The sequence below is a fragment of the Amia ocellicauda genome, chromosome 7, assembly GCF_036373705.1.
Source record: "Amia ocellicauda isolate fAmiCal2 chromosome 7, fAmiCal2.hap1, whole genome shotgun sequence".
In the NCBI taxonomy this organism is placed as follows: Eukaryota; Metazoa; Chordata; class Actinopteri; order Amiiformes; family Amiidae; genus Amia; species Amia ocellicauda.
In genome coordinates this window covers 27,724,127-27,737,161 of record NC_089856.1, presented here as the reverse complement: position 1 = coordinate 27,737,161, position 13,035 = coordinate 27,724,127, and the positions used below count along the sequence as shown (strand labels likewise).

At 38.1% G+C, this 13,035-nt stretch overlaps 1 protein-coding gene across 1 annotated transcript in view; it reads right to left on the bottom strand.

Annotated features, from left to right (window-relative positions):
• The window catches only part of epha4b (eph receptor A4b), a 110,352-nt gene that overhangs the window by 31,343 nt on the left and 65,974 nt on the right, over nucleotides 1-13,035 (bottom strand). Inside the window, exon 8 of the mRNA XM_066708978.1 lies at nucleotides 11,716-11,824. Coding sequence (XP_066565075.1) covers nucleotides 11,716-11,824 — 109 coding nt within the window. The remainder of the gene's footprint in view (nucleotides 1-11,715; nucleotides 11,825-13,035) is intronic.

Sequence of the window (13,035 nt, the reverse complement as noted above, 5' to 3'; positions counted from 1 at the left end):
TTAGTCACAGTTTCAGTGCATATTGGACAGCCTATTGTATTGTAGAGACTTTCATGCCAAAACAACCCACTTGAATTTACATTATATAATAGTGAGGTTTGAACAAAAATGCTGCAACTGTAATGATACAAGCATGCATTGGCCATTTCATTTGTCTGTATGGTCATTTCATATGAGGGTAGTCATAACCATTAAAACACCCTTAGCTGTAAAAAATAAATGGTGTGTTGAATTCTTCTGAGGGAAAATCTGCATTGTTTAAGTACTGTGTAAATGACAAAAGAGCTCTCTCTTTACAACATTTTGTTTTGAAATGTAAATATGCCTGTGGATAGGAAACTGTAGTGTGTGTGTGTGTGTTATTCAATCTGCTCTACAGAAAGGTGTGAATTTGAGCAAATGTGTTTAAAAAAATATTTGTTTCTGTGCAGGATTCACTTGGTATGAAGTCTTCCTTATTTATGCTCAGTATTTATATGCCAGAATCATTTTCTTCTTATTTACCATTAGGGTCAATAGTAATAAGCTGAATGATTTATTCCATGGAATATGTAAGTGGCTGCATGCAGATTCCTACAGATTGACACTCATTATTAATAGAATGTCATATTTCTCATTTATGGGATTCTACAATGGGGTGCAAGTCATGGTAAAACTTGATTACTTATTTGCAGAGAAATGTGTTTTTGCAGTACAACAAATTAGAAAACTCAATTGCATGTGGTTGATAAGTAAGCACAAGATACAATATGCAAGACTGGCTGTCAAGCTAAGGAGAAAATATAGATGAAATGCAAGTATATAATGCAAATTACAAGCCAGTCAACAAAGAGGGGGAGATGTATTATATATGTATTGCAAAATATGCAAACATCTGAATATGTATCTACTGCAGATGTCCAGTAATAAAGAATGTGCAAAATAAATACTGTTCTTTATTTTTTACTTCTAACTCAGACCCACACTTTGTGCAATTATACTAAACGTATACTAAACAATAATCACAGACAGAGGTCTACCTGATCACTTAAGATATGATACAGGAACCATTAAGAGATAAGGTCAACAAGATCCCATCATAAAACTGTCCACAGAGCTGTCAGTATGTTCATCTAGAACTTTCAAAAAACCCAAATCACAAGATTTAAAATTAAAAAGATTAACTGTAATGAACTGTGAGTTTCCAACTGATATTGAACTCTCTACACATTACATTGGAATGCAGGCCCATCAGTAACCCAAGTGTAGGAGAAAAATGACCTAGCAGTGCAGAACAGCAAGAACCACCAATATGAATGTGCAAAGGGTATCAATTTTTTTTTAACTTATATATATATATATATATCAGACTTAAACATCAAAAGTGTCTGGCCTCCCTTTCATTTGCAGAACAAGGTGCTTCCTTCCAGGCAGTAGATAAGAGAATGTGTGGTGCAGTAAGTTAATAAAATAAAATCACTAGCCTCCTTGTGTTACCACCACCAAATCACCCATCATGTCTAAAATGCAAAAAAGTATGTTCTTCTATACCATTAACAGAAAGAAAAGGTAAACATTACCACTGATTCCTTTGTCATTATCACCATCTATACTACCTGCTTCGTCCTTCCAACCCCTCTGTAAGTGGAGGTGAATATAGAAGTCAGCAGTTGGCATTGCATGTGGAAGTATTTAGCAATCACAAATCTGAGATTTCCATCAGTGATGCCTCTCACCTTGGTATAGTAGCTCTTCAAGGTAAATTCTTAAATGTATAACACTTTAAAATAAGGTGGTGTGATTCCTCATAAATTAATATACGAATACCACAGCAGATGATGCGTTACCCTTAAATTAATGTCTCAATGATATTTAATAAAAATACATCTTGAAAACTATTCATAATGTTCAGATTTACTGACGTATCAATACAGCTTGCTACATCCCCGTGAAAAGAAACGCATGGGTGTTTGGATGCCTCTTAGAGATTGGGGATACATTACAGCAGTGAGTTGAAAAATAGGTGACCTTCTTTATGCAATTAGTATTAGTGAGGTTTGTACAATTCAAAATTAAAAACATGTATCACTAATGCTTTCCTTTTAGAAGACCTGCTATATAATCCCTTGGTTACACTAATGCAGCCTCGATTTGTATGGAAGGGAGAATGCTTTAGGAAGATCAGACAATTTCTAATCATCTCTTGTGTGACTTACAGCTAATAAGATGGAGCTGGACCAAAGGAATTGCTCTTTTATTTCAAGACTTTAATCAGAATGAGTGGGTCTGGAGATTACTGTTAATCAACACTACACACTTTACGTCTGCTAAAGAGCTACAGCAAAACATTATGTACGTTATCATTATACTCTTAAAACAGACCATAAGGTGTCTGAAATGTAAAACATAACGAGAGGATGAGACAAACAAACCATTATGCAAAAATGACAAAGATTGTACACTGAGCAGCTCGCTCTCTCTCTCCATCCTTCACTACTTGCAGCTTTCAGTTATGTAGTTCCTTGCCAGATTATATCCTCTACATATTTGCTGCAGTCCCATAAAAGCCGATTATTAGCAAACCCATGATAGTGCATCACTTTAAACCAAGCTTGTATTTTCTCAGTGTAAAAAAAAAAAAAAATGATTAATTATTGTAACTATTCATTACTGTAATTGAAGGCACAGGAGATGAGAGGTTACTACATAATATATCTACATATATATACATAATGTAGGTTTTATGTTCCCTATTCAATACACTCCTGAAAAAAATTAAGGATTTTCAATAGACACCCCTTAGCTAAATCTCATTGCACTGGGGCGTTTTACAGTGTTCAACATCGAGGGAAGGAAAAATAACTGACTGGAACTCTTATACAAAAGAGTCAGATGAGAGACCAGTACATTTCATACTACAGTTCTTTCTTAGCCCGTGTGGAACTGTCAATTGAAAGTGCTGTGGTTGTTAATTAGCTATGCTCTTTGCTGCTCACTCTCAGTGTTCTCCCTTAATCTGCTTGGACAGGATATCTCCCAGAACCCATGAGAAACAAGGCCACAATTCTAGACCCTTTTAATTCACTGATCAATGAGGTGACAAATGTAATAGCTGCAACTAACCCTTGTTGCCATAACTTTTCTTTTTTTACACCCGAAAGGCTATTGCTTTAGCCTTACTGGTCTCAGTTTTGTCTATTACAGCACTCCATTTCTTGCATTTTATGTGCTGTGTGTGGCACCTGGAAGCTGCGAGATGTAAGGCTTAAACAAGGGCATATCGGCTTCTGGAGGCGCAGAGCCAGAGGGTTAAAACCTGCAGTATGCGGCCCCTGGGAGCCAAGAGAAACAAGGCTGAAGCGAGTGAATGCAAACCTCTGGGGGGGGCCGGGAAAGCATAGGATAAAGCAGCGTTTTTATGCCTCTAACAGGGACCTGCAGTAGTTGTTCCATAGACTACAGTGGGGGGCTATATCGTGAAGGCTCAATGCATACGCCTTTGTTTCCAGGAGCTACAGGGGCGGCCCCCAATCGCCTCGATTGCATACTATTTTCTTCTACTAGGCGCTTCGATGCATGTAGAATCATGAGGATCTGGTGTTTTTTTTAAATATAATCATTGCAGCCTTATTGCAAAAGCAGCTAAATTTCCAGTTATAATACAGTTAAAAATCCTGGTTTACACTGGGTACAAAACACTTAAATAATATCACCCATACTGAAATCTGGGGTATATGAGAGCTGTATATGTAATGTAAAGCAGTGGAGATTTTATACTAATCAAAAAAGTTCAGAAAACAGGAAATCTGGCTACATTAGTAGTCTTGTTGCATACTTAAAAAAATGCAATATAATTCAAATTGTGCTGAACTGGAGTGACTTTCCTCTGCTATTACAATTCTCAGGCAGCACTCAGGCAGATTTGTCAGCGAGGTCCTATAGGCTAGCTTATTTCACCTGCATTAATTTTCAATAGAGCATCTGCTTCCTCATATCCTTTATTATACTCCCTAAGCACGATCACCTGGAGGCTAACCGTTTGTCCAGATTTGACATGTACATTTATTGAAATATTATTTTCCGTGCTCTGATCCTGCGCTCCTACACATGGTTCAAAGAGCCAATACTTTTATCACATATGTCATTAACATATGTCATTAACAGTAATATCCCAAGGCTTCTGACAGATGTAGTGTTGTTACCGTAAGAACCCGTAATGACAAAAGGTTTGATGCTGCACAATTGAGTGCGGAAAGCCTTCCTCACAGGTTTAATTTGTAATTACAAAGACGGCTCAATCTTAGTCACCTCTTTATGGCAAGGAACTGAAACTAGCAAGCAATTTTCCCAGATAACTGTAGTAAAAGCATTATAATATAATCAACAGCTTTTTCTGTACAACTCTTGAATGTACTGATTCAGGTAACACCCATTTGCCTAGATTGAAGGTACCACAATAGTATATGAAATATATATATTATAAACAAAAGGCAAATGCTGAATCCACAAACAGTATAAAGTTTCTTAGCTTCCAGGTGACTTTCTTTTAGTCTTTTTGTACTTTTAAACTTGGCGATTAGGAAATTTAGACTTGCAAATGATGCATATCTATCCACCGGTAAAAAGACACCTGTCCTAACTAGCACAGCATTTGGCAGATATTAAAATATTCCAATGAGGTAACCAAGTATAAAGTAAAACATTAGCAGTGAACTGACACATTTTAATTGCTTCTTGAAGAAAAGAAGGAGAAAAAAAAGAAAGGAACAGCACAGTGAACAAAGCCATCTGCTAACTTTATCGTATGCCAGTCGCTTGAGTTTTCATATCTCTCTCAGCCAACATGCCTCAAGACACAGCCAGAATTAACACTGCAAAACATTAAATAGTGCCAAAATGTTTTAATCATACAGGTCTCTCCTGTGGATTCAGATATATTCTGCCCTAATTACTAGCCCATACAGTATGGTGGGGCTCAAAGAATGACTTGATTAATTTGAAATCAAATTTACTTAGAAAGAGTAAGCTCCCTTCATGGAAAAAATCTATGGGCCAATCATTTAACAACAAACCAAACGAGGACTATAGCAACAATGCAGGTAAACCCACATTTCTGCATGTCCTTTGTACTGAATGTAAGTTTTACAAACCAAAAAATACTCACTTGTATTTTGTGTTTTTAAACAAATGCTAAATACTAAAAAAACAATCTAAATTGAGAAATTCAAGAGTGGAAGGACATTTCTACAAAAAAGCAGACAAAAAATAATGGGAGGTGGGGGATTAATATTATAGAAACATCTACTGCATGGCTGCCTTGGAAAAATATCTGCAGAGGAAGTGAACGCTATTTGATTCTCACCACAGGAGCCCCCTGCAGCACCACCAGCTGTTTTCTCTTTCTACTTCACTGTTCTGGGATGCTTGAGTTACCATAGAACATTTCTGCTGTGTACTCCCCAGCATTCAAAGGCAGTGTTGAGAATTGGTCTTAGGAGACTCGAGATGATGGATTCCTGGGTAACCAAGTGGCATTGAACAGTGATCTACGGCGATTTCCATGTGCACGGGCTATCATAGGCTGCAAACCAGAAGGTTAAGCAAGGAGAGAGAATCCATGCTACTTTCCCCAGTTTGGAATGAGCAGTGAAGATTATGCAGATCCTGTTCAGCTTTAACTTTGCATTTCCCAATGTATGGTTGTAGTAAATGGATCCACAGAAAATACATTAAAAATAAAAAAGATTTGAAGTCACACATGAAAGGAAAAATAGTGAATAGGGACGCACAAGCACACTGTACCCTCTAGAATAGATCATGATAAAGAATATCAGGTCCAGCTGCTGATTACTTTTTCAGTCATGAGTCCCAGGGGTGAGGTTGGGTCCTTAGCATTTAAAAAAAGGACAATTCCAATCCCATCTCCCGGAGAAGTTATGAAATACCCATTTATAGCTCATTTTAATGCATTTCCATTGCTGGTGTTCCATTTTCTTTCTACATTTTAAGTGAGGCGTCCATGACATGAACAACAGCATTGATATAATTGCCTGGCTCTGGAATGAATCTCCTTTGCACCTGCTACCACATTTGAAGGTGCACAGAGATGACAATGGAACATGAATTGTTAGGAATACCAAATATAAATTTGAAGAAGATTAAATTATTTAACTGTTAAAAGCAATCTCTTTGACAAGGAGTGTTGAAAATAGGGTTTCTATGATCTATGGACATAGCTAAAAAAATACAGAGATGCTCATCACTTCATCTTTCATAGATAAGAATACAAAATAAAGGATATTCAGGAACTTAAACTTGTTCATTAAAAAACAACAATTAAAGTGAATGTGTAGTAGCTGATTACAAACATTGCACTGTCTGCTTTCAGGACTTGGCTGCATAGCTGTAAGCAGTTCCCAACATATGCTGTTTGAGAAATATCCATTCCAAATACATTTAGGCATGTTTAGCTGCACTACACTACCCGTTCATAAAAGCTGTGGAGCCAGATACGTGAAACTAACTGGTCTGACATTTAGAGATTGGATACCATTTTTTTAATTCTCCATGTTTAGAGGCACTTCAACACAGCCAGATCAAATAATTTCCCTAGTATTGCTCACAGCTGTAAATAATTCAACTGTTCAAATTAGCTTGGTACAAAACACAGCCCCAATATTTGTGTATTCAATCATCATCAACTGCCAACCCCCAGATCTAAAGCTTGAAATTATTTACCAGGTAAATTAAGTGATTGGGGGATAAATTACAAATCGCTGAAATAAGAGATTTTTGCTGAAGCATTACTCAAGCCATGATGGAATAAGTGCAGACTAAGCCCAAATGGTCTTACATTTGTAAAAGAATGGCAGAATTAATTTATAAATTCAGATAATCAGATTTACCACCTAAACAGGATGGATGTTGATGTAACAGTGAAACTTTGCCCACTGTCATAGAGCCAGTTTATATGCGTGTTGGACATTTACTCGAGAAAACAGTCCCGTGTGTAATCAAGATTTATCCATGTTTGTTTTTGATTCCATGCGTAGCCTTGAATTTTCTGGGGAACTCAGATGTCGATGTCGATACGGAAGTTGACTGTGTGTAAATCCCAATTCATTGTCACAGGTAGTTTCACACAAAGCAATTGTCATATGTAAAGAACATTTACTCAAGAGGATCCCCTGTAAATCCCTGTGACGTAAATGGAGAAATATCTGACTTGATGGTGGATAGTGCAGATGTATGTGATATGTCAAACACTTTTACTAACTGTAATAAATTTGCATTGTTTGCAAATGCATTACCATCCATACCATGATGAGAAATGTATCAAATTTTTGAGATGAATGCGACAACAAAATATGCAGGTTTTACTCAATATTCTAAGTAGGGGGAATAAAGAAAAGGAAAAACATGGAATCTACATCCTTTTACTACCAATTATGAGCAGTTTAAGCTACATGTTCCTGTGTGAGTTTATATGGCTTTCAGATGGGGGGCATTACACAAGCTGCTTAATATGAACACATTAAAATTGTTTCCGTGAATAAGTACGTCTGATTATTTTTCATTGGCACCAGTATATATACAGTGGGGGAAAAAAGTATTTGATCCCCTGTTGATTTTTTACGTTTGCCCACTGACAAAGAAATGATCAGTCTATAATTTTAATGGTAGATGTATTTTAGCAGTGAGAGACAGAATAACAACAAAAAAATCCAGAAAAATGCATTTCAAAAAAGTTATACATTGAGTTGCATGTTAATGAGGGAAATAAGTATTTGACCCCTTCGACTTAGTACTTGCTGGCAAAACCCTTGTTGGCAATCACAGAGGTCAGACGTTTCTTGTAGTTGGCCACCAGGTTTGCACACATCTCAGGAGGGATTTTGTCCCACTCCTCTTTGCAGAGCCTCTCAAAGTCATTAAGGTTTCGAGGCTGACGTTTGGCAACTCGAACCTTCAGCTCCCTCCACAGATTTCTATGGGATTAAGGTCTGGAGACTGGCTAGGCCACTCCAGGACCTTAATTTGCTTCTTCTTGAGCCACTCCTTTGTTGCCTTGGCTGTGTGTTTTGGGTCATTGTCATGCTGGAATACCCATCCACGACCCATTTTCAATGCACTGGCTGAGGGAAGGAGGTTCTCACCCAAGATTTGACGGTACATGGCCCCGTCCATCATCCCTTTGATGCGGTGCAGTTGTCCTGTCCCCTTAGCAGAAAAACACCCCCCAAGCATAATGTTTCCACCTCCATGTTTGACGGTGGGGATGGTGTTCTTGGGGTCATTCCTCCTTCTCCAAACACGGCTAGTTGTGTTGATGCCAAAGAGCTCGATTTTGGTCTCATCTGACCACAACACTTTCACCCAGTTCTCCTCCGAATAATTCAGATGTTCATTGGCAAACTTCAGACGGGCCTGTACATGTGCTTTCTTGAGCAGGGGGACCTTGCGGGCGCTGCAGGATTTCAGTCCTTCACCCATTTGCGAATAATCGCACCAACTGTTGTCACCTTCTCACCAAGCTGCTTGGCGATGGTCTTGTAGCCCATTCCAGCCTTGTGTAGGTCTACAATCTTGTCCCTGACATCCTTGGACAGCTCTTTGCTCTTGGCCATGGTGGAGAGTTTGGAATCTGATTGATTGATTGCTTCTGTGGACAGGTGTCTTTTATATAGGTAACGAGCTGAGATTAGGAGCACTCCCTTTAAGAGAGTGCTCCTAATCTCAGCTCGTTACCTGTATAAAAGACACCTGGGAGCCAGAAATCTTGCTGATTGATAGGAGATCAAATACTTATTTCCCTCATTAACATGCAAATCAATTTATAACTTTTTTGAAACACGTTTTTCTGGATTTCTGGGTTATTCTATCTCTCACTGTTAAAATACACCTACCATTAAAATTATAGACTGATAATTTCTTTGTCAGTGGGCAAACGTACAAAATCAGCAGGGGATCAAATACTTTTTTCCCTCACTGTATATACACACATATTGATTACTGAACTTGGAGTGGTCTCTTAATTTTTTCCAGAGCTCTGTGTGTGTATATATATTATTATTTTTTGTTTGGTTTATTATGAGTATTGAGATATATATATATATATATATATATATATATATATATATATATATATATATAGTGTGTGTATATATGTGTATATACATATATGTATATGTATATATGTATATTCATATTCATTCAAGAATATTTTACATAACAAAATAGAGGTATTTTGTGTAATCTGCACGCTGTATTTAAAGGTGAGGTGTTTGAATCGTGTTCCTTTTCTCTTTCTACTCCCTTGCTAGGAAGAAAAGGCCTTGCTAAGGTTAATTAGCAGCAGATGAGGACTAAGGAGATGACATTCAGATGTACAAGTGCCATAAGGTATCCCAAGTCCCCAAAGCAGATGGGAAATCAACCCTACATATGTGCCAAACCCTGGTTCCAGTGGGCCTGGCTGTACCTCGACAAGATGAAGACAAAATGCGTTGTTGTTAAGTAGCTATACAACCCACAACACAAACAATTACTTCATCAAGAAGGCTCCTACATAACAAGAAATCCACAAATCCTTACTCACTTAAAATTCTCTCTGATTTATCAAAGCCAAGCCAGTCTGCAAATTGCACACGGCTCAAATTACACCTAACAGCACTGATTCTCCTTCTCTTTCTCTCTCGCTCGCTGTTTCAAGTGTGTGCTTTGATCTTTGGAGATCACCCTCTGCAATCATAAACCCCATTTTTTTGAGGGTCTTTACATGTCCTTCATCAAGCAAATGCAAACAAACAGAACATTTTCCCTTTTTGCACCTTTCTCTTGCAATCTCCTCACCAAACCCTCCCCCTTTCACATAGACGCATACACACACTCCTGATTTGGTTTTCACTAAATGAAAAAGGAAGAATTTGTAATTTATGAAGACATATCGACATCCCTGTAAAACCTGGTTAGCACCCAGTTTGTCTGGCACCTCTCCAGTAAACTGTAATTGCCTTTCCTCTGCTTCTCCTTGTGTTTAGTGCTCCCCTCCATTCTTACTAATGAGCTAACACTTTAAATCCTGATGATGGCAACTCCCACCTCACCAAGTCTATTGTAGCATACATTTGCACTTAAGAAACACAATAGTATGTGTATATATATTCACAGATACATACACAGTATATGAATTATAGAGTGTTTATTCCATTCAGATGAAACAATAGTGAATAGAGCTCTCAGGTTGATAGGCAATCACCTTCAACCAAATTTATTGGTTTTACAAGACACTACAGGATTACGTCTGATTTGTAACTGGAAAGGAAATGGACACATTTCAACATTCCATTATTTCTAAGATAAACTGGAGTCTGGTGATGAAATGATTACTGTACAGAAACCTTTGGCATTGCTGGACCTAAACCAAGTTATGATGACAGCGTGTAAATGTGTAAATCAGAGGTCACAATGTCTGTTTAGCACTTATGTGAAAGAAAAACTTGCACAGTGTTGTTAAATCATACAAAAATAGTTTTTTGACCAATGATCTAACCTTGGGAAAATACATTCAAGGTGATTGAATTGGAGTTAAGTCCCCATGTATACGTTGCAACCCTTCCAGGGAACACCAGTATCTAAGTCAGAATATATTTAATGAAGGTCTGAATGATTGATTGGTCATACTTATTAGTTATTTTACCACTATTGGTTTCATACAATTATTAATTACATCTGCAGAAATTAAACATTTTAGGCAGACTTATGTACCTACATGGCCAGTTAGAATAGTTTTCCAGTATGTAGTGTGCTCAATATTTCACTCTGAATGTGTATAAGTAGCCATGGCAGTTCTAAATACAAAATGCATTGATCTCAGGCCAACTATCGTAACATGTCAGTGTATTCATGCATTTGTAACAATGCTATGGATTTATGATAATGGTTGAAATGAAACTGCTCACCTTTTATTCATATATGTATCTTTTAATATAATTAAATGATTGAACAGTCAATAAGACACTGCTTGATTCTTCTTTCAGTGCTTGGCTTGAATGAGTCAAAGTGGAAATTAGTCCATTTGGCATCATGATTCAGCAACAAGGGACCACTTTGCCCTGCTAGTTTTGAAAAGCCCTGAACCTTTACTGGTATAACTGAACTCTCATTTTAACAATTCTTTTGGTTAATCACAATATTCCAAAGGCTGTAAAAACAAAGCTTTTTCTAAGTAACGTTGTCATTATATAGCAAGGGTAACTTTCAGAATACAGGCACTCTATTAGGTTTACTCCTTCTACCAGGCTTAAGCTTTTTGACCAAAAAGGTATGAATTGTTGCATGTATGATGCACCTATACAACTTTAAAAGCACCTTTGTCCTACCTGGATTCACCAGAATTTGGTGTTCTCTTGCTAGATTAACTACAATTGTTTGAAATGTATCAAGGGTTTTAAGATGTGGGCTTAAATTCACTGAAGGCAGAGATGAGACTATCAGAATTAGGTCTCCCAGAGTAAAAGCCCTAAAGCTTTTCAGATAAACCTGTAGCCTCATCTCATTCCTGTGACTGCAGTTCCTTTATGGATCTGCAAGTCATGCCATATATATCTTTTTTTTGTATAAATGAATACTTTTTTAATCCTCAAGTTATTATGTTTATAGTACTATACAGTTTGTTTAATCTGTAATGGAATAAGAATTTGAGATCGACAGAGAGAAAATAAAAATAACATTTACCTTCCACTCACAACAAAGCAGGCCACAAGAAAGATGAGCAGCACAATTCCCCCAGCGATGGACACTGCCAGGATTGTCGGCTGATTGGGGTCTCCAATGGCAAGCATGTCTGTCAGGCGTGAGAAGAACCAGCAATGGAATTAGAACTCCAGCTCCCCATGATCAGTACATTAATACCTTTGTGGTTTTGATTCTTATGACAGATTTATCCCACCCTGCCAAAGGCACATATGCAGCCATGTAGTTTGGTATATGCCAATTAAGGTTTTACAATATATATATATATATATATATACACTCACCTAAAGGATTATTAGGAACACCATACTAATACTGTGTTTGACCCCCTTTCACCTTCAGAACTGCCTTAATTCTACGTGGCATTGATTCAACAAGGTGCTGAAAGCATTCTTTAGAAATGTTGGCCCATATTGATACGATAGCATCTTGCAGTTGATGGAGATTTGTGGGATGCACATCCAGGGCACGAAGCTCCCGTTCCACCACATCCCAAAGATGCTCTATTGGGTTGAGATCTGGTGACTGTGGGGGCCAGTTTAGTACAGTGAACTCATTGTCATGTTCAAGAAACCAATTTGAAATGATTCGACCTTTGTGACATGGTGCATTATCCTGCTGGAAGTAGCCATCAGAGGATGGGTACATGGTGGTCATAAAGGGATGGACATGGTCAGAAACAATGCTCAGGTAGGCCGTGGCATTTAAACGATGCCCAATTGGCACTAAGGGGCCTAAAGTGTGCCAAGAAAACATCCCCCACACCATTACACCACCACCACCAGCCTGCACAGTGGTAACAAGGCATGATGGATCCATGTTCTCATTCTGTTTACGCCAAATTCTGACTCTACCATCTGAATGTCTCAACAGAAATCGAGACTCATCAGACCAGGCAACATTTTTCCAGTCTTCAACTGTCCAATTTTGGTGAGCTTGTGCAAATTGTAGCCTCTTTTTCCTATTTGTAGTGGAGATGAGTGGTACCCGGTGGGGTCTTCTGCTGTTGTAGCCCATCCGCCTCAAGGTTGTACGTGTTGTGGCTTCACAAATGCTTTGCTGCATACCTCGGTTGTAACGAGTGGTTATTTCAGTCAAAGTTGCTCCTCTATCAGCTTGAATCAGTCGGCCCATTCTCCTCTGACCTCTAGCATCAACAAGGCATTTTCGCCCACAGGACTGCCGCATACTGGATGTTTTTCCCTTTTCACACCATTCTTTGTAAACCCTAGAAATGGTTGTGCGTGAAAATCCCAGTAACTGAGCAGATTGTGAAATACTTAGACCGGCCCGTCTGGCACC